The sequence below is a fragment of the Salmo salar genome, chromosome ssa21 (assembly GCF_905237065.1).
Source record: "Salmo salar chromosome ssa21, Ssal_v3.1, whole genome shotgun sequence".
NCBI classification, from domain to species: Eukaryota; Metazoa; Chordata; class Actinopteri; order Salmoniformes; family Salmonidae; genus Salmo; species Salmo salar.
In genome coordinates, this window is record NC_059462.1 from 918457 (window position 1) to 941262 (window position 22806).

At 41.7% G+C, this 22806-nt stretch overlaps 1 protein-coding gene across 19 annotated transcripts in view; it reads right to left on the reverse strand.

Moving 5' to 3' along the window:
• LOC106581618 (LIM domain only protein 7) overlaps positions 1–22806 on the reverse strand; it is a 115588-nt gene that overhangs the window by 19963 nt on the left and 72819 nt on the right. For 18 of the 19 annotated variants that reach the window (XM_014163755.2, XM_045704980.1, XM_045704979.1 and 15 more), the window contains 7 exons: positions 21894–22008; positions 14734–14895; positions 13115–13302; positions 12787–12850; positions 12314–12373; positions 7212–7237; positions 6061–6168 (listed from right to left, as the gene is read on the reverse strand). In XM_014163755.2, the coding sequence (XP_014019230.2) occupies positions 6061–6168; positions 7212–7237; positions 12314–12373; positions 12787–12850; positions 13115–13302; positions 14734–14895; positions 21894–22008 (723 nt within the window). The remainder of the gene's footprint in view (positions 1–6060; positions 6169–7211; positions 7238–12313; positions 12374–12786; positions 12851–13114; positions 13303–14733; positions 14896–21893; positions 22009–22806) is intronic. The other variant, XM_045704982.1, reaches the window with a different exon arrangement.

Genomic DNA, 22806 nt, shown 5'->3' on the forward strand with positions numbered 1-22806 from the left:
AGGCGGAGAATGACGCGATGAGGAGGGAGAAGAACGAAATGGAGTCAATCCATGCCAGGCACACCTGAGAGCTCTGAAACTCCACCTCCGACAGGCAACAAATGTGGCGGGTTAGTCAGGTGATCGGTTCACCCTGATATTTCCATTCCTCTTCTGACACCAAAATTTGATGAACTGCTCACCAGGCACAGCAAGGGCCGTCTGGATCATTATGCTGTTCTGCTATTCCAAGGATGTGTAACCGAAGAGAGATACCACGAGTGGACACAGAATACCAACTGTGATGGATCCCGAGGTAAATGTGGCTTACCAGTGAACCTCCGGCTGTTCATCATTAATACTGTCTCAGAAGTTTCTGTCCATGACTGATGCAACCAGAAAAAGCATTAAAGACAGAGTTAATGAGTACTTGAGGTCACCGAGAAAGTCTGGACATGACCTGCTCTCCCTTACGTAAGGAATTAGGCACTTTACTATGTAGGCTACAGTAAACATCTCATTGTCCTGTTGTTTTTTGTCAGACTGCACAGTAGCCTAATAAACATTTGCATTTCAAAATAGTTATTTTATCGAATTCAATAATATATTTGTACCACTGTAAATGCTGTGTTTTTATTTTTAGAATGCAGTTCTCGGTTTACAGTAGTGATGGACAGTTGGAGGCATTTCGAAAACATGTTTTCAAACACAACCTGTGAACTCTGCAAACAACGTGTCGGATAAAGCATATAATGTACAGTATTTGTTCATCAACATCTTTATGCTTCGTTAATAAAATAATGATAAAAATACTCTTTCAAAATGCAGATGTTTATTTCAACTACATTTTAGTTGCTCTATGACCAAGGGATTATTTTGCTCTTCACTCAGAGTCACTTAGTAGCCTACTCACATTGTACAGCAACTATTTCCTGCTCGCCTGAAGTAGAGTATATTGTGATAAATTGCAGGCCACACTACTTGCCTAGAGAGTTCTCAGCTATACTTTTCGTGGCTGTTTATTTACCACCACAAACAGATGCTGGCACTAAAACTGCACTCAGTCAGCTGTATAAGGAAATAAGCAAACAGGAAACCACTCACCCAGAGGCGGAGCTCCTACTGACCGGAGACTTTAATGCAGGGAAACTTAAATCAGTTCTACCAAATCTCTATCAACATGTTAAATGTGCAACCAGAGGGAAAACAATTCTAGATCACCTGCACTCCACACACAGAGACGCGTACAAAGCTCTCCCTCGCCCTCCATTTGGTAAATCCGACCACAACTCTATCCTCCTGATTCCTGCTTACAAGCAAAAATTAAAGCAGGAAGCAGTGACTCGGTCTATAAAAAAATGGTCAGATGAAGCAGATGCTAAACTACAGGACTGTTTTGTGATTCTTCCGATGACATTGAGGAATACACCACATCAGTCACTGGCTTTATCAATAAGTCCATTGAGGACGTCGTCCCCACAGTGACTGTACGTACATACCCCAACCAGAAGCCATGGATTACAGGCAACATTCGCACTGAGCTAAAGGGTAGAGCTGCCGCTTTCAAGGTGCGGGACCCGGAAGCCTACAAGAAATCCCGCTATGCCCTGCGATGAACCATCAAACAGGCAAAGCGTCAATACAGGGCTAAGATTGAATCATACTTCACCGGCTCTGACGCTTGGATGTGGCAGGGCTTGCAAACTATTACAGACTACAAAGGGAAGCACAGCTGCGAGCTGCCCAGTGACACGAGCCTACCAGACGAGCTAAATCACTTCTATGCTCGCTTCGAGGCAAGCAACACTGAGGCATGCATGGGAGCATCAGCTGTTCTGGACGACTGTGTGATCACACTCTCTGTAGCCGACGTGAGTAAGACCATTAAACAGGTCAACATACACAAGGCTGCGGGGCCAGATGGATTACCAGGACGTGTGCTCCGGGCATGTGCTGACCAACTGGCAGGTGTCTTCACTGACATTTTCAACATGTCCCTGATTGAGTCTGTAATACCAACATGCTTCAAGCAGACCACCATAGTCCCTGTGCCCAAGAACACAAAGGCAACCTGCCTAAATGACTATAGACCCGTTGCACTCACGTCCGTAGCCATGAAGTGCTTTGAAAGGCTGGCAATGGCTCACATCAACACCATTATCCCAGAAACCCTAGACCCACTTCAATTTGCATACCGCCCAAACATAACGCAATCTCTATTGCACTCCACACTGCCCTTTCCCACCTGGACAAAAGGAACACCTATGTGAGAATGCTATTCATTGACTACAGCTCAGCGTTCAACACCATAGTACCCTCAAAGCTCATCACTAAGCTAAGGAACCTGGGACTAAACACCTCCCTCTGCATCTGGATCCTGGACTTCCTGACAGGCCGCCCCCAGGTGGTGAGGGTAGGTAGCAACACATCTGCCACGCTGATCCTCAACACTGGAGCTCCCCAGGGGTGCGTGCTCAGTCCCCTCCTGTACTCCCGGTTCACCCACGACTGCATGGCCAGGCATGACTCCAACACCATCATTAAGTTTGCTGACGACACAACAGTGGTAGGCCTGATCACCGACAACGACAAGACAGCTTATAGGGAGGAGGTCAGAAACCTGGCCAAATAACAACCTATCCCTCAATGTAACCAAGACTAAGGAGATGATTGTGGACTACAGGAAAAGGAGCACTGAGCACGTCCCCATTCTCATCGACGGGGCTGTAGTGGAACAGGTTGAGAGCTTCAAATTCCTTGGTGTCCACATCAACAACAAACTAGAATGGTCCAAACACACCAATACAGTCGTGAAGAGGGCACGACAAAGCCTATTCCCTCTCAGGAAACTAAAGAGATTTGGCATGGGTCCTGAGATCCTCAAAAGGTTCTACAGCTGCAACATCGAGAGCATCCTGACCGGTTGCATCACTGCCTGGTACGGCAATTGCTCGGCCTCCGACCGCAAGGCACTTCAGAGGGTAGTGCGTACGGCCCAGTACATCACTGGGGCAAAGCTGCCTGCCATCCAGGACCTCTACACCAGGCGGTGTCAGAGGCCCTAAAAACTGCCCCTAAAAACTGTCAAAGACCCCAGCCACCCCAGTCATAGACTGTTCTCTCTACTACCGCAGGCAAGCGGTACCGGAGTGCTAAGTCTAGGACAAAAAGGCTTCTCAACAGTTTTTACCCCCAAGCCATAAGACTCCTGAACAGGTAACCAAATGGTTACCTGGACTATTTGCATTGTGTGCCCCCCCCCCAACCCCTCTTTTACGCTGCTGCTACTCTCTGTTTATCTTATATGCATAGTCACTTTAACTATACATTCATGTACATACTACCTCAATTGGCCCGATCAACCAGCGCTCCTGCACATTGGCTAACCGGGCTATCTGCATTGTGTCCCACCACCCGCCAACCCATCTTTTTACGCTACTGCTACTCTCTGTTCATCATATATGCATAGTCACTTTAGCCATACCTACATGTACATACTACCTCAATAAGCCTGACTAACCGGTGTCTGTATATAGTCTTGCTACTCTTATTTTCAAATGTATTTTTACTGTTGTTTTATTTCTTTACTTACACACACACACACACACACACACACACACACACACACACACACCTTTTTTTCACACTATCGGTTAGAGCCTGTAAGTAAGCATTTCACTGTAAGGTCTACACCTGTTGTATTCGTGACAAATAAACTTTGATTTGATTTGATAATATTAATCAAAATAATTAAGATACATTTTAAAAATATCTATCCCATATACTATGTTCTTACAAAAAAGGTTTTAAATTTTCTAGTACAGCCAATATTAAAAACAGTCAAAAGCTTCTCAAAGATGCCCTCTGGTGGTCAAACTAGCACTAACTAGCATTAATGCCAACAATGGCTGACACTTAAATAACGTGCCATAGAATTATGCGGCAGCCCGCAAGGTGTGTGCTGCAGTACGATACAACTTTCATGGGAAGAACCACTGTACTACCATACCCCGCTCAAAGGAAATCTTTTGCCTTGCCCATTCACCATCTGAAAGGCACACATACACAATCCATGTCTCAATTGTCTCAAGGATTAAAAATCCTTCTTTAACCCCTCCTCCCCTTCATCTACACTGATTAAAGTGGATTTAACAATTTACATCAATAAGGGATCATAGATTTCACCTGGATTCACCTGGTCAGTCTGTCATGGAAAGAGCAGGTGTTCCTAATGTTTTGTACACTCAGTGTATGCTGCAGCTTCTCTGCTCTTTATTTTACTCTTAGCATTATCTATCCTTGCCTATATGTACAGTGCCTTCAGAAAGTATTCATACCCCTTGAATTATTCCACATTTTGTTTTTGCAGCCTGATTCAAAAATGAAAATATAAAAAATATTTCAAAAATACCCATCTACACACAATACGCCATGACGAAAATGTGAAAAACATGTTTTTAGACATTTTGCAAATTCATTGAAAATGAAATACATAAATAGATAATTTACATAAGTATTCACACCCGAGTCAATACAATTACAGTTGTGAAGTCTCTAAGCTCTTTCCTCACCTGGATTGTGCAACATTGGCCCATAATTATTTTCAAAATTCTTCAAGCTCTGTCAAATTGGTTTGGGATCATTGCTAGACAACCATTTTCAGGTCTTGCCATAGATTTTCAAGCCAATTTAAGACAAAACTGTAACTCGGCCACTCAGGAACATAAATATACTGAACATAAATATAAATGCAACACTTTCAACGATTTTTCTGAGTTACAGTTCATATAAGGAAATCTGTCAACTGAAATAAATTCCTTAGGCCCTAATCTATGGATTTCTCATGACTGGGCAGGGGGACAGCCACGGGTGGGCCTGGGAGGGATAGGCCCACGCACTTCCAAGCCAGGCCCACCCACTGGGAAGCCAGACCTAGCCAATCAGAATGAGTTTCTCCCCACAAAAGGGTTTTATTACAGACAGAAATACTCCTCAGTTTCATCAGTTGTCTGGGTGGCTGGTCTCAGATGATCCCGCAAGTAAAAAAGCCGGATGTGGAGGTCCTGGGCTGGCATGGTTACACATGGTCTGCGGACCTACTGCCAAATTCTCTAAAATGACGTTGCAGGTAGCATATGGTAGAGAAATTAACAAATTCTCTGGCAACAGCTCTGGTAGACATTCCTGCAGTCAGTATGCCAATTGCGCACTCCCTCAAAACTTGAGACATCTGTGGCATTGTGCTATGTGAGAAAACTGCACATTTTAGAGTGGCCTTTTATTGTCCCCAGCACAAGGTACACCTGTGTAATGATGATGCTTTTTAATCCGCTTCTTGATATGACACACCTGTCAGGTGGATGGATTATTTTGGCAATAGAGAAATGCTCACTAACAGGGGTGTTAACAAATTTGTGCACAAAATTTGAGAGAAATAAGCTTTTTGTGCTTATAGAACATTTCTGGGATCATTTATTTCAGCTCATGAAACATGGGACCAACACTTTACATGTTGAGTTTATATTTTTGTTCAGTATAATTTCACAGTAGGTAAAGTGCCTTCGCTCATACAATAACTGACATCCCTGAAATCCTGATAAGGAAGAAATTGCCATATTTTAGTCTACCTTAACCCAACAAAGGGCAATAGGAAGACAAGCTAGACTAATTACATAAGATCCAAGACTAACAGGAGTCTACCTAACTCCTGACCATGAAAACAGAAACAATCCCAGATGTTTCACCTCAAACCGCTCAATTTGTTTTTACAAGCTCTATACTCCAGCTACGTCCCCCAAAGTAGGTAAACTTGGGTAGAAGCTTGGCAGAAAATCTATCTGTCTCACTAAGAAATTAGGCCGTTTGACCTGCGGGGAATATAGAGTGGAGGAACAACGAGCCTTGGCCTCTAGTCTACAGCTGCTCTGCAGGGGTCAGGTTGGATACCTTTTGAAGCAAGGTCTATATAATGTAAAGTGGAACAAAATGTTCTACTGTGGACACAGATGGACATGAGCCCACCCACGTGCATACATACACCTCAAAACACCCCCCCCACCAACACACACTGCAGTGTTTCACCTGTAGAAGTCTCTCCTGCTCTTTCTGCCATTTCTCCTGCCTCCGGCGCTCCTCCTCCAGGTCCCAGGACCAGTGGTTAGAGGAGGGAGCGATGGAGGGAACGGGCATCTGATGGAAGAGAGACATTGCCTTTATAGGTCAAACTTATCCTGCCATTACACTAATAACAACATTATTTCCCCCTATCTGATGCTTGAATACAAGTAATTCAATCAACAAAACTATTTGGGTCTCCCCAACCCTTATACATATTTTCATGCATTTCACTTGTTTTTTATTTCATTGTTTCATTGTTTATGTATTAACTGTGGGAGCAAAACTCATGACTATGATTACATTTCCATTATTAGCAGCATTTAGGCTGTCCACTTTGAAGAGCTGAGACAGAATGGCTATATAAGGATTGGAACATTTAGGACCAGGCCCTGCTACCATTATAACCTATACAGCTGTCAGATGTGGGCGTTAACAAGCAAGAACTGATATGGAGAGATAATGGTGAAGAACGGTCTAGGGAAGCTATTTTCATATAGAGGGAGGGGACTCTATACGTTATGCAAAGACAGAATCCTATAAAGATAGGACTCTGTAATATGAGAATTTAGTCTTTTTCATGGAAGGACTCGGCTTTGCTACTCTGTATTAAAGTCTATATTGAATTCACAAAGTTCTTGCAAGAGTATTATGTTCTTAAGACAATTTTCCACGACATAAAGTGCTACCCATGTACAGTATTTCAGTTTCTATGACTAAGATGAGAAGTACAAACTTGTACTTGAACTGTTCCACAGTAGATTATTCCTTCGTGAGCCTTTTCAAAGTGAGCCGCAGATGATTCAGTCCACTCAAGTTATCATAATCATCATCGAGTTTCAAAGATTGTTCATAGTACAATACTCAATGACACAAAGGTTGGGGAATTTGGGCTAGCATTTTCTGCCCTGAAGTCAAGGTAACTGGGCAATCAAGGAGTTTCAGGGAGCAACGGATCCTGCCCCTCGGGTGGTAGTTAAATAACCCATAACTATTCCACACAGAAAAGATGTCACTCACAAAGAAGCTGTCATGCTTGAGAACGCAGTTGAGAGCAAAAACCCCAACCACTTGTTTTAGAAAACAACAGTTTGTAAATTTTAAATAGTATTACTTACATCTGATATCGCAGAATCTGATCCTCCTTGAAAAAAATAATAAACATAATCAAATACCTCTAATGTTTATCGTTATATCTCAGAGTGTTATACATCATTCAGTATGCTGCCACGTCAAGTGCACTGTTTTTATATTCCAAAATACTACATCATTGCCACGTTAGTCAAGACAACTGAACGTTTGCTAAAGCGGACACAGACTGGCACCTAGGATAGATGTGATACATTTATTTCAATTAAAACCTCTTAGAGGTTGAGTTTGTGCTCAGATTTTAGTGTTTAAACTTCTAAAACTATTAAATGGTGTTTACACTTTAACCAAACTCTCAGCTATAATTTGAGATGTTTTAAAATCAAGCCTGAAGCAAACAAAATGTATTTTTAAATTCACCTCCAGTGTTGCCAATAATGCCACAAGGAGTCTACTATTTGACAGAATACCAGTCTTTGATATTCTGTCAAATAGTAGGTACCAACATACTGCATGGTAGGTACCAACATACTGCATGGTAGGTACCAACATACTGCATGGTAGGTACCAACATACTGCATGGTAGGTACCAACGTACTGCATGGTGTGTTACCAAAGCACATCACACTAACTACATTCAATGTATTAACATCTCATGAAAATAAAATCATTTTTAAACAGATCACAACAAGCATGCACAAGATGCAAACAGGGATAGGACACAAAAATCTAAATAAGTCACCAAATATCATGTTGATATATTGATGCATGCAGAAGCATTGGCTATTAGTAGAAACACAAGAGCAGCAGCATAGCACAGCACAGCATGCAAGGTTGAGTGGGAGGGGAGCCAATGTGTGACACCTGGACATCACACCAACATACTATACCACACATATGGCACCTGACTTAGTCTTGTGATAGTATACGTTTTCAGGGTTAAGAGCCATAGATGCACGTACAGTGAGGTCCGAAATTATTGACACCCTTGCTAAAGGAGTAAATATGACTGTATCAAATAAATAAGCTAAATTGTTTGCAAAAACAAAAAGGGGGAAATTACATTATTTGATACTTTCAGTACCAGTCAAAAGTTTGGACACACCTAGTCATTCAAGGGTTTTTATTACATTTTTACTATTGTCTACATTGTAGAATAATAGTGACGTCATCAAAACTATGAAATAACGCATATGGAATCATGTAGACAATCCCCCTGCCTGCTCGGGCGGCACTCGGCGGTCGTCGTCGCCGGCCTACTAGCCGCCGCTGATCCCTTTTTACTTTTCGGTTGGTATGTCTTATTGTTTGCACCTGTTCCTTATTTGTGTATCTTGATTTGTGGTTATTTAAGCCTGTTTAGCCCGCCCAGATTTGTGCGGGATTATTTTCGTCAGTGTGCTTTTTTTGGATCTGCTTGAGTTATTTTCTTTCCGAACTGTGGACCCGTTGTGTATGGGTTGGGCACTAAGTTCTCACGCCTGTTGTGTTGGCGTCGACTGTTGTCGAACCAGAGAAAAATAAAACTCCTTTTTCTTACCTCTGCTCTCTGCGCCTGACTCCTACCACCACTCCTAGCAATCGTGACAGTAGTAACCAAAAAGTGTTAAACAAATCAAAATATACCGCTCAAAAAAATAAAGGGAACCCTTAAACAACATATCCTAGATCTGAATGAAAGACATAATCTTATTAAATACTTTTTTCTTTACATAGTTGAATGTGCTGACAACAAAATCACACAAAAATAATCAATGGAAATCCAATTTATCAACCCATGGAGGTCTGGATTTGGAGTCACACTCAAAATTAAAGTGGAAAACCACACTACAGGCTGATCCAACTTTGATGTAATGTCCTTAAAACAAGTCAAAATGAGGCTCAGTAGTGTGTGTGGCCTCCACGTGCCTGTATGACCTCCCTACAATGCCTGGGCATGCTCCTGATGAGGTGGCGGATGGTCTCCTGAGGGATCTCCTCCCAGACCTGGACTAAAGCATCCGCCAACTCCTGGACAGTCTGTGGTGCAACGTGGCGTTGGTGGATGGAGCGAGACATGATGTCCCAGATGTGCTCAATTGGATTCAGGTCTGGGGAACGGGCGGGCCAGTCCATAGCATCAATGCCTTCCTCTTGCAGGAACTGCTGACACACTCCAGCCACATGAGGTCTAGCATCGTCTTGCATTAGGAGGAACCCAGGGCCAACCGCACCAGCATATGGTCTCACAAGGGGTCTGAGGATCTCATCTCTGTACCTAATGGCAGTCAGGCTACCTCTGGCGAGCACATGGAGGGCTGTGCGGCCCCCCAAAGAAATACCACCCCACACCATGACTGACCCACCGCCAAACCGGTCATGCTGGAGGATGTTGCAGGCAGCAGAACGTTCTCCACGGTGTCTCCAGACTCTGTCACGTCTGTCACGTGCTCAGTGTGGACCTGCTTTCATCTGTGAAGAGCACAGGGCGCCAGTGGCGAATTTGCCAATCTTGGTCTTCTCTGGCAAATGTCAAACGTCCTGCACGGTGTTGGGCTGTAAGCACAATCCCCACCTGTGGACGTCGGGCCGTCATACCACCCTCATGGAGTCTGTTACTGACCGTTTGAGCAGACACATGCACATTTGTGGCCTGCTGGAGGTCATTTTGCAGGGCTCTGGCAGTGCTTCTCCTGCTCCTCCTTGCACAAAGGCGGAGGTAGCGGTCCTGCTGCTGGGTTGTTGCCCTCCTACGGCCTCCTCCACGTCTCCTGATGTACTGGCCTGTCTCCTGGTAGCGCCTCCATGCTCTGGACACTACGCTGACAGACACAGCAAACCTTCTTGCCACAGCTCGCATTGATGTGCCATCCTGGATGAGCTGCACTACCTGAGCCACTTGTGTGGGTTGTAGACTCCGTCTCATGCTACCAATAGAGTGAATGCACCGCCAGCATTCAAAAGTGACCAAAACATCAGCCAGGAAGCATAGGAACTGAGAAGTGGTCTGTGGTCCCCACCTGCAGAACCACTCCTTTATTGGGGGTGTCTTGCTAATTGCCTATAATTTCCACCTGTTGTCTATTCCATTTGCACAACAGCATGTGAAATGTATTGTAAATCAGTGTTGCTTCCTAAGTGGATAGTTTGATTTCACAGAAGTGTGATTGACTTGGAGTTACATTGTGTTGTTTAAGTGTTCCCTTTATTTTTTTGAGCAGTGTATATTTAATATGTGAGATTCTTTAAAGTAGGCACCCTTTGCCTTGATGACTTATTTGCACACTCTTGGCATTCTCTCAACCAGCTTCATGAGATAGTCACCTGGAATGCATTTCAATTAACAGGTGTGCCTTGTTAAAAGTTAAATAGTGGAATTTCTTTCCTTCTTAATGTGTTTGAGCCAATCAGTTGTGTTGTGACAAGCTAGGGTTGGTATACAGAAGATAGCCCTATTTGGTTAAAGACCAAGTCCATAGTAAGGCAAGAACAGCTCAAATAAGCAAAGAGAAATTACAGTCCATCATTACCTTAAGACATGAAGGTCACTCAATTTTGAAAATGTCAAGAACATTGAAAAATTTTTCAAGTGAAAACCATCAAGCGCTATGATGAAACTGGCTCTCATGAGGACCGCACCAGGAAAGGAAGACCCAGAGTTACCTCTGCTGCAGAGGATAAGTTCATTAGTTACCAGCCTCAGAAATTGCAGCCCAAATAAATGCTTCACAAAGTTCAAGTAACAGACACATCTAAACATCAACTGTTCAGAGGAGACTGCGTGAAATCAGGCCTTCATGGTCAAATTTCTGCAAAGAAACCACTACTAAAGGACACCAATAATAAGAAGAGACTTGCTTGGGCCAAGAAAACGAGCAATGGACATTAGTTCGGTGGAAATCTGTCCTTTGGTCTGATGAGTCCAAGATTTTTGGTTCCAACCGCTGCGTCTTTGTGAGACACAGAGTAGGTGAACAGATGATCTCTGCATGTGTGGTTCCCACCGTAAAACATGGAGGAGGTGATTTGATGGTGCTTTGCTGGTGACACTGTCTGTGATTTATTTAGAATTCAAGGCACACTTAACCAGTATGGCTACCACAGCATTCTGCAGTGATATGCCATCCCATCAGGTTAGTGCTTAGTGGGACTATAATTTATTTTTCAACAGGACAATGACCCAACACCTCCAGGCTGTGTAAGGGCTATTTGACCAAGAAGAAGAGTGATGGAGTGCTGCATCAGATGACCTTGTCTCCACAATCCCCCGACCTCAACCCAATTGAGATGGTTTGGGATGAGTTGGACTGTAGAGTGAAGGAAAGGCAGCCAACAAGTGTTCAGAATATGTGGGAACTCCTTCAAGACTGTTGGAAAAGCATTCCAGGTGAAGCTGATTGACAGAATGCCAAGAGTATGCAAAGCTGCCATCAAGGCAAACATGCAGTCTACCCTTTGGAGCTTTAAAGTGCTGTTGAAGACACTACTTTCTCATCAAGTGTTTCCCAACCCTCTCCTGAGGGATCCTTAGACAGTTCTCAATTTGGTTGTAGCCCTGAACTAGTACACCTGATTCAACTAATCAAGGCCTGGGTGATTAGTTGTCAGCACAGGGCTGCAACAAAAATCTAGATCGATTGCTGGTCCAACAGGAGAGGGTTGGGAAACACTGATCTAAACTCACTGGGCTCAGACAGCATGTCAGTGTCTCAGGTGTGGCAAGTGGAGGTGTGGAGAGAATCACTGCACACTCAACCCTGTTTACCACAGAGGTAGATCAGTGCACTGCCACTGGGCCCTGAGAAGCCTGGGGGGTGGGGTGTGGGGGGGCAGAAAAAGGCAGTGGCTTCAAAGACTGAACCTAAAAACAAAAAAAGCAGCGGGCCCAACATGGAGCCCTGAGGAACTCCTGAGTATTCAACTTTTTTGTCTCAACCTTCCCGTAATCATCTAAATTTAAAAAACAATTGATCATAATGATTAGGTTAAGTCATAGTTGAGCCAAAAACCTGTATACCAGGTAGGTCCATAGGAGAACCACTGGGATAGAGAGAAAGAGATGAAAGCTCAGAGCACCCAGCCTCCTGATAGTAACACAGACTATTGATAATAACCCGTCACCAAAACCAGGGCACAGTCAGGGCCTTTTTACCTTGTTCAAAAAACTCTGACCTCCGTTTTAAGTTTTTCAAAGATATTGGTTCTACAGACTCTACGTGAGAGATGGAGAAATCAGAACAGGAACACAGAGTGTAAGAGAGGAGCTGGGAGAGAAACATTGAAGTAACAGTATCATGGCATGGGTAACTTCTATCAAAATCTACATTATCCCCCACTGAAAACATAACAATTTCATTAGGATTAAGTCATCACACTCAAAATAAAAACTAACTTAAGTAAGCTCAGGCCAGCTCTTTCCAAAATGCTCACACAAACATATCCAACATTACAAGCAAACAGAACATCATAATATCATCAGTACATAATTGAGCAATGAGCATTTCACCACCAAAAACACATACAGTCCCAAAGAGAGAATGTTGTCATTGCTTTCTCAAGCTTGTTGATGTTAATAAAGGCTAGTCATAAACGCTCTGGTTAGTATCTCTGCTCTATGCTCTTTACCTTTGTTTCTCATGGTCACCGTCTCGTCATGGAAACCTCCATTCACTCCAATGGATGCCACATCCTGCAACAAGATGAAAGAAAAGCCTGTTGAGAACTGTTTGGGGTTTAATCAACACGTGTTATTAAATGTGATCATGCAACTAACAAAAATCGACAGTTTTTCGCAATTATGTCCTATATCAATGCCCTCACCAACCTTTTCACAACATATTTGCAACTTTGTCATAAGATATTGCATTATCTGGGTATTTGTGAGTAACATAAGAAAGCTAACAAGAAACACTTGAACCCTATCAACACCATGAGGTCTTTGTGTAAAACTCACAATGATTTGTTGGATGGCGATTTCCTTGGTGGTTTCTATGGATCCCTGAGATGTGAAAGCCAAGCTGGTGGTTGAGTTAACAGTGGCTGTGTTGGAGGAACCTATAAGTGTTGGATGATGATTCATACTGGTCAGATTGATGGTCTTATGGCTTTTACACGGCAGGGAAGGTAGGTCTCTGTCCCAGTCTGAACATCGCAGACACATGACAATGGCAAAGAATCAAAGGGGTGTTTGTGTGAGAGAGAGCGAAAGATAGAATGTATGTGTGTAAGAGAGAGTATGTGTGTGTGCATGAAAGTACAATATTAGGAAAGGTACTTTAAAAGTACTACTATACAACTATAGGACAAAGTACAGACGCTACAGCTTGGAAGGGAAAATAAGATTGTTTTGTTATTTTAAAGAACAGCGGGAGGATTTAGAAACCACCTTCCCAACCCATGCACAATCTACAAACCCCTAGGATTTACCAACAGGCTTACACGCTCTCCTGCAAAAGTGTCTATTATGCAACTTAATAGACTGATTCATGTTTCGGTGGTGTAATTGTGTTATAATAGCATGTGCAAGCCTGTTGGGGAAAACATACTGTAAATAGACCAAGTTTGGACCCTGTACCCGAGTTTGGGTTAATTCTCCATAAGGTAGGCACCACATAAGGAATGCACACAGGAGAACAGAGGGAAGACAGAAACAGACATAGATAAACATTCAGAAACACACACACACACAAACAGACAGAGAAGGGAAGAAAGAAACAGAAGTACTGAAACACAGGCAGACAAAAAGTAAAACAGACAGACAGCCAAAACTGAGCTCCCAAATCACTAACTAAAAGGTTATCCTTAAGGACCTCAGTTCACTCTGCTACCATCTAGCAGACAGAGTCAGTACAGGTGCATCAGAGCCGGGACTGAGAAACAGCTTCTATCACCAGGCCATCAGACTGTTTAACAACCATCACTAACGGCTACCTGCCCGGTACTCTGTCCTGCACCTTGAGACTAATGCCCCATGTATATACTGTAGAGACATTGAACACTAGTGACTTCATATACTGTTAATATACTGTTGTTTTCTCACTGTGGATGTATATATTGTATTCTTGACATAGCTCATCCTACTATACCTATTACTGGGCATACACTTTTCTTTTCCAAATGATATACTGTCTATACACACCACATATTTATATTCTGGACTCTGACACTGCTCACTCTAATATAGCTACTTTGAATTGTTAATAGGACTCGTTTTGACATTTCTTGATCAGATTTTTAGATTGTGTATTTGTATTGTATTTGCTAGACATTCTACTGTGCTATTGGAGCTAGTAACAAGCATTTTGCTGCACCTGCTATAACACCTACAAATCTGTGTACCCAGAATAGACTAGAAAACTATTGAGACAATGAAATTGAACTGCCTTGAAATAATTGAGCACAACAATTTACTGACCAATTCAATGTGTCACAATAGTTTACAACAAACATAAACAACACTGACATTAAAAACACAAATTCTCGACGTGCCTCAAACAAACAACCACCCACAGACATTTGCATGCAGGCACACACACGCCCGCACACTCTCTCTCTCTCCAGTCGTCTACTCACTGTTCCTGCCGTGGCGACGTATGTCCATGGTGAGGCTGCCCTGCTGCAGGGCCTGCTCTGTGCTGCTCTTCCACTCGCCGTAGCTCATCTCTGCCACCCTGTGCCCGCTCACCGCCAGCACTTCATCTCCCACCTGCAGTTGGCACAGCTCCGCTGGGCTGCCTGGGGGGCACAGAGATGGGCAGAGAGGTCAGATAAACAGAGTTCTGATATAGATAATGTAATGTGGAGGGCACAGGGGGTGAGATAGAGAGGACAGGTGTCAGAGTAGCAATGTAGAGTTCAAGATAAGGGTAAGATGTCACAATAGAAAGACATGCCCGAGAAAAAGAATTTGCAGAAACTCGTTACTGAAGACTGAGTCATCTATGATTCTCCGAATGATATTTTAAAAGAGGAAGCTAATTATTGCTCCATTGTTAGATCTAACAATGGAGCTTTTAGTATATCAAAAAATACTTGATATACCTCTACCGGTATGCCATCAAGCCCTGGGGTTTTTCCAGACTGAAAAGATTTAATAGCCTCAAAAAGTTATTCCTCTGTAATTTGGCCTTCGCACTGATCTTTCTGTACATTTGTTAATTTTCCATTTTTTAGATTATTTGGAAAGAATTCCTTACCATAATCTTCATTCAGTGGGAGAGGATGAGACGGAAAAGAGAACATCTGGCTAAAATAATTAGCTTCCTCTTTTAAAATATAATTCGGACAATCATAGATGACTCCGTCTTCAGTAACTCCAATAGAAATGGTAGTCTGTCAGGTAGTCAGCAGGAAGGTCTGATTTCTCTATTATTAAAACAAGACCCAGATGGCAAATATAAAGACCCAGTCTATCTAAAACACTGGAGGCCCCTTAAACTTCAATGTTGTGATGCAAAAATACTAGCAAAATGCATAGCACTCATAATTAAAAGGGTTTTATCAGGTATTGTTTATCCTCATCAGACAAGTTTTTTACATGGACGATACATTGGAGATAATATACGACAACTACTAGAAATAATAGAACATCATGAAACATATAAGAAGCCAGGAATGGTATTTATAGCGGATTTTGAAAAGGCATTTGATAAAGTAAGACTGGATTTTATTTATAAATGCCTGGATTTTTTAAAATTTCGGTAATTCTCTTATAAAATGGGTAAAAATAATGTATAGCAACCCAAAGTGTAAAATAGTAAATAACGGCTACTTCTCAGAGAGTTTTGAATTGTCAAGAGGAGTTAAACAAGGGTGTACGCTGTCACCATGTCTATTCGTTATGGCTATCGAAATGCTAGCTATTAAAATCAGATCCAATAACAACATTAGAGGATTAGAAATCCAAGGCTTAAAAACAGAGGTGTCCATGTATGCCGATGATTCAAGTTTTATGTTAAGTCCGCAAGCTAGATCCCTGCAATGTCTCATTGAAGATCTAGATAACTTTTCTGTACTCTCTGGACTAAAACCTAATTATGATAAATGTACAATATTACGTATTGGATCTTTAAAAAATACAACTTGTACATTTCTCTGCAGTTTACCGATAAAATGGCCTGATGTTGAAGTAGACATACTCATATTCATATCACAAAAGATATAAATAAGCTCTCCACAATGAATTTCAATAGAAAAAAAATTAAATAATAGACAAGATCCTGCAACCATGGAGAGGTAAATACCTGTCTATTTATGGACAAATTGCCCTGATTAACTCCTTAGTCATATCTCAGTCTACTCACTTACTTATGGAGCTGCCTACTCCTGATGATTCATTTTTCAAATCATATGAGCAAAAAATATTTTGCTTTATCTGAGATGCTAAACCAGACAAAATAAAACTTGCCTATCTATATAATGAATATGATTTGGGTGGGTTGAGATTATTAAATATAAAAGCACTAAACATCTCTCTAAAAGCTTCACTCATTCAAAAGTTATTTGAACCCTAAATGGTTCTCAAGTAGATTAATAAGAAAAGCTCATCCATTGTTTAAAAATTGCCTTTTTGCCTTTGTGCAGATTGCCATGTCTCATTTTCAATTAATTGAAAATGATACTTCTTTCAAAGTATCTCTCTTTTTCAAACAAGCATTGCAGAGCTGGCTACAATTTCAATTTCACCCCCCCGCCCCCCCCTGAAAAGATAGAACAAATATTATGGCTGAACTCAAATGTGCTGGTTGATAAAATACCTGTATTTATGGAAAAGGGTATTTTGTTCTTAAATTATATTTTAAATTGGAATGGTAGAGTTATGTCATTCATGGAGTTATCAGAATTGTACGGGAAGGTCTGCTCAATCCAAGAGTACAACCAACTGATTACAGCAATACCCCAAAAATGAAGGAGGCAGGTGGCAGCGGAAGGAGGTAGGGAACTGGTCTGTCTACCCAATATAAAGGATCAAAACTGGCGGAAGAATAAAAATAGCATAAATAGGAAAGTATACCAGTTTCATTTGAGGACCAAGATGTTGACAACTGTGCCATACAGATTGCAAAATAGTTGGGAAGAGATTTTTGATGTACCGATTCCATGGTACAGGGTGTATGAGTTGATATATAAAACAAAGCAAGATTCAAGACTTCGTGCTTTTCAGCTAAAATTATTATATAGAATTCCTGCCACCAACAAAATGTTGAATATTTGGGGCTTAAAATCATCGAAGTTCTGCAGATTTTGTTGTGAGGATACAGAATCAATAGACCATTTATTTTGGTATTGCCCTCAGGTAGCCTGTTTCTGGTCTCAGGTTCAGGAATGGCTGAAAATGCATAGCATTGATCTAAAATTGACCCTAGAAATAGCACTGTTAGGAGATCTGGAGAGACCGGGTCAGTCAATTACTAATATACTAATACTCTTAGTAAAAGTATTTATCTTCAACTCGCAATCTGTGGATTCTATTCGATTACATAGATTAAAATTGTACGTTAAACATCACAGCATAGTGGAAAGATATGTGTGGCGTTGAAACCCGAAGTGGGTGGCCAGCAGAGATAGATGGGATGGACTGAGGGAAGCTGAGGGTTGGGATGTGGAATTAGAGACAAGTGGGAGTGGAGTTGCTGTGCGGGAGATAGAATGATGGTCAAAGATAAAAGTAGGGGGGAAAAAAGTCAAAATAAAACATAATAAAAAACGTACATTTGAATGACACTGAGGGGCAGTGTTTTTACAACTAATACCGGTTTTCTTGAGGCTGATGCCGTGCAGGTGTTGGTACACATGCATATACTCATACACTCTCATTCAAATATACACATACAAGAACACACACATACATGTAATTGTGCCAGACATGCACACAAACATATACAGTTGGCATTGCTGTTATGATTTCAGGTGTCCTTGATGTTCTTTGTTTTAAATGTATTATTTTGTTGTGTTTTTTTTGCATTGTTGTTTGCTGTTTTCTTCTGTCTTTTCCTTTTTTCTCTTTAGTTCATTCTCTTGGTTGTTGGTGCATTGGGGGGTTCTTGAGGGTGGGGAATGGAATTAACTTTTTTTATTTTTCTTCTTGGGGGGGACTGTGGGAGGGTTCTCGAATGGCTGAGGGAGAGCTATTGGGGAACTGTGGGGGGGGTCTTGGAGGGTTCGGGTTCACGTTTTTTGGCCTGGTGGTAGATCGGTCAACATGCCCTTGAGCAGGTCATTGACCCTGGATGCTTATGAGTGTCGCTCTGAATGGGAATCTGTTGGATGACTGGTATGATGTAGTTGTTGAGCGGCTTCACTGCAAGTATATTGTATGTTTCGAATATTCAATACATTTATTTACGTTCTTATTTTTTATAAAAGACATGCCCGAGATAGGACAAGGCAGTGATTGCAATAAATCCTCTCACTTATTTAAAGTGGCTTCTGCTTCTTGTCTCCTTCCTTCATCTGCACTGATGGGGTGGTATGACAACAGGTGACAGCTACTCCCATAGCAAATTAGGGCAAATATAACCTACAATATAAGCATGAATGCAAACATCACCGTTACCATAACTAGAAACACCGATTCCACCATTTTGTGCACAGAGTGGCATCAGTACCTTTTTCTTAACAGTGGTGCAGTGATAGCCAAGTGAGTCCTTAGTACATATATATAGGCTAGAGAGAGACAGGGCCAGCAGATCTGACCCAGATAGAGGCTGCCCTACATAAGACCTGTCACATGCTCTGTTACTGGGTCCCATCGGGTCCTACTAGCTCACGAACTGAAGAACACCAGCAGTGCCTGTCTGAAATACAGGGCTCATCGTAATGGCTGGATTAGAATCAAATCAATGGTATCAAACACATTCAACACATCAAACTCATTGACCTCCAGCTAGTGGTGCAGTGGTAGCAGTGAAATGATATTTGTTCTTCTGTGTGAATTATAAAAGGTTTTCTAACAAAAGAGATTGAGGCCAATGTCCACAACTCACTTCATAGCAAACACTTATCAACTAAAGGAACACACAGTCCTTTTTTTCACCTGGAATCAGGTGCATTCTTTATTTAGACACTGGAAAGGAAGACCACCACAACGGTACAGTTAAATAAAGGTTAAATAAAATACAGTACCTTTGCTCATAATTGATCAATGATCGTGTCCAAGGGCAGTTTTATTCCCAATGTTTCACACATTGTCCATGGCTTAAAAACTGTCTCACTGAGATGACCATTTTTTTTGTAGTATACTGTAGAATACTATACTACACACTGTAGTATCAAATCTGTCATGTAGAATAGAATAAAACTGTCCATCCAGGATGTACATTTTTATTTGGCATTACCTTACATTAAAAGGATCACATTCACATACATTCTCACATCACACACATTTAAACTAGTCAGTCCATCATACTGCATAGACTAAAAACAGAGGACATTGATACATTCACTCACAACTGACCTCTGCCCCAACTGCACTGGACAGATAAGTACATTTACCAATACAATTGACATTGCATTTAGTAGTCCAACAGCACAAGGAACGAATGAATGTTTGAACACGTTCTTCTTGGCCTTGGGCATTCTGAGGCACCAGCCAGAGGGAAGCCTCTCGAATTGAAGGTGTAGAGGGTGGGAGGGGTCGCCAGCCCAGTGCCTTCCTGTTGGTTGCCTTGTGAAACAGACTGCTCAACAGTGCCTGTGGTCGACCAATTATTTTGCTAGCTGTGTTTCCTATTCTGGTCAGTTTACTTTTGCTTTTCACACTCAGATTGTCATACCAGACTGTATTATTGAACGTGAGGATGCTCTTTACCAGACTGCTGTACTCCTTCTCCAGAACATCCTGGTTGACCTCAAACCCCTTTAATTTCCTGATTAAAAACAGGTGCTGGCTTGCATTCTCTGTAAAGCTCAGCTTGTCATCAATTTCAATTTCAACCACCTTCACTGGTTGGTCGTTCAGAGAGTGGTTGGGACATTGATGATCAGCTCCTTTGTCTTGTCCACATTGAAGTGGAGGGCACTTGACCGGCATCATTCTTGACGGTTGTTGGCCTATAAAAATATCTGTCCCAATCTGATGTAGCATCTTGAAAGAAAAAACCCACAGGTGCCATGTCATACTTAAAAAGGCTCACGCTGTTTCTTTGGATCTTCATGTCGTTAGTGTAGATAGAAAACAACGGTGAAAAGGACACACCTCTGGGGTGCCCCTGTGTTCAGGTCAGTTCATCAGAGAGGACCCATTCATGGGGTCCCTCTGTGTTCAGGGTCAGTTCATCAGAGAGGACCCATTCATGGGGACCCTCTGTGTTCAGGTCAGTTCATCAGAGAGGGACCCATTCATGAGGACCCTCTGTGGGCAGTCAGTTAAAAGTCCTTGATCCACCCTGTAAGGCTTCCATTGACATTCAGGTCCAGTAGTCGTTTCAGCAGTGTGTGTATTTGCATTGTATTGAAAGCTGAACACTCTTTTCCTCTCTCTTCCCATTATTGCATGCTGGTCTTGGAAAGCTTACTATATAGTGCTTACTATAGAATGTTGTAGTATACTGGAGAATTCTATACTACATACTGTAGTATCACTCGATCACCTAGTGCTTATTTTAGAATTTTTTGATAGATTTGATAGTTTTACTGCAAGCTGCTAGCTTTGTTAATGCTGGTTTGATTTGAACATTCTGTCCCTGTGTAACAACTGTTGAATGTCATGCTGTAAAATTACCCAGAATCTGAATAGTTACTTGCCTGATATTACTGTACATTCCTTTCGTTGTTGTAAGTGTCCTTTTTAATGTCGTAGACTTCCTCCATTCCCCCTCATGAAGATCCCCTGCCCCCCTTACCTCTTCCCTGTTTACTGTACTCATGTGAAAGAGGTAGGTTATTGAAAAATTGTCCCATAAAAAACATAATCAATCCTGTATGTTAAAACGTCACATCACGTACTGTACATACACCTGTCATTGAGAAAGTTGACTAGCCTAGGTCCATAGGCTATACTGTACATTTCTATTTCATAATGTACATTGCATTTACCTTCTATTGTACTGTTATGTGAAACAAGATTATTGTTATATTCCCCATCTACTGTACCCATGTGGAAGACAGGAGTTTGGTGTATAAGGGAATTGCAGCATTTGTTCATGGAAGTTTTTCCTGTCATTATCAGAGAATAAAAAACCAACACCAATCCTGATCCTTTGGTCATATGTAAGCTGATCAAAACACAACGCAGAGGCAATCTACACAGTTTACACTTCTGGAGCTCTTGTAATAAAAAATGTATATGTTTGCTAAGGTGTTGTCTGGTCCATTGCATTGCTCAGAACTGTTGACCCAACTCAATAGGTGGTCTGTCATGAACCGGTGTCTTATGTTCTGGTTGAGGTGTTCCCCTCATTAAACAGTAACTGGTGTAGTCTGGTCTGCCATTTTAGCTAACCCTAGTCAGCAGGTGTTACTACAACATACTACAGTCATGTCCACATAACACTATAGTGAATTCTAAAGATACTTCAGTCATGTCCACAAAAACACTACAGTAAATACTATAGTATATAAATATAATAGTATTTTTTAATGTGGGAGTTGTTACTTTGTGTTTACCATGCTAAATGTGTGTGTGTGTGTGTGTGTGTGTGTGTGTGTGTGTGTGTGTGTGTGTGTGTGTGTGTGTGTGTGTGTGTGTGTGTGTGTGTGTGTGTGTGTGTGTGTGTGTGTGTGTGTGTGTTTACCTGGTTGGATGGAGGTGACGTGAGCTCCAGTGGAGTCCCACTCTGTCTGGAAGCCAAAGTCTCGACTGCTGTTGGGCTTCTGGTTCAGACTGATTCGCATGTCAGAGTAGCTCTCCTACACAACACACATACACACACAAACACTCATTAAGAATGTTAGGCTGTGTTCGAAGCCAGGGAACGGATAACACTTGTTCTTCATTATGAATTATTAATTGCAGTCTGACAATTGCACTCCTACTGTCTCTCGCACTAGCTGCATTGAAGGGCTGGGAATTGCCAGAGACCTCACGATATTACCAAAACAATACGATATATTGTCAAAAATAATATCTTGATACGTAACTATCATCCCCACCCCCATCACTACTACATAGTACAGTATGCATGCAGTATCCAGTGTAAATCGTAGTCACTCTCTCCAGCACTGCGACTGTTACTTACATTTTTACTTTTCTGTAACAAATTGGTTCTCTTGTGATGCCCTTATTACTTTGTGTTCATTTTGGCTTCAACTCTGGAATACTGTAAGTTTGCTCTGAAAAATACTTATATGCCTAATCAATTTTTTTCCTGGCTAGTGGCGTGGCAATGGGCGCAGTTGGCGCGACTGAATTAGTTTGAACATTTTAGAGGCCCCCATCTTGATGTTTAAAACATAAAACTTTAAGCCAATTTCCAGGGATTCTACATATTCCGCCATGTAGCTGAGAGAACATTTAGCAGTTTTAAAGATAATTTCCTGCAAATCTATGCATTTTGCCATGGCTAATGCTGTGTTATTTTGCTCAAACTTAATTAAAAAAACAATACTGTTAAATTCATTGTTTTTGGAATTTTCAATTCCCCTGACTGTTTAGCTTTTATTTTGGTGTTCTCAAAGATTATATTACAAAAAATACATATAGGTCCA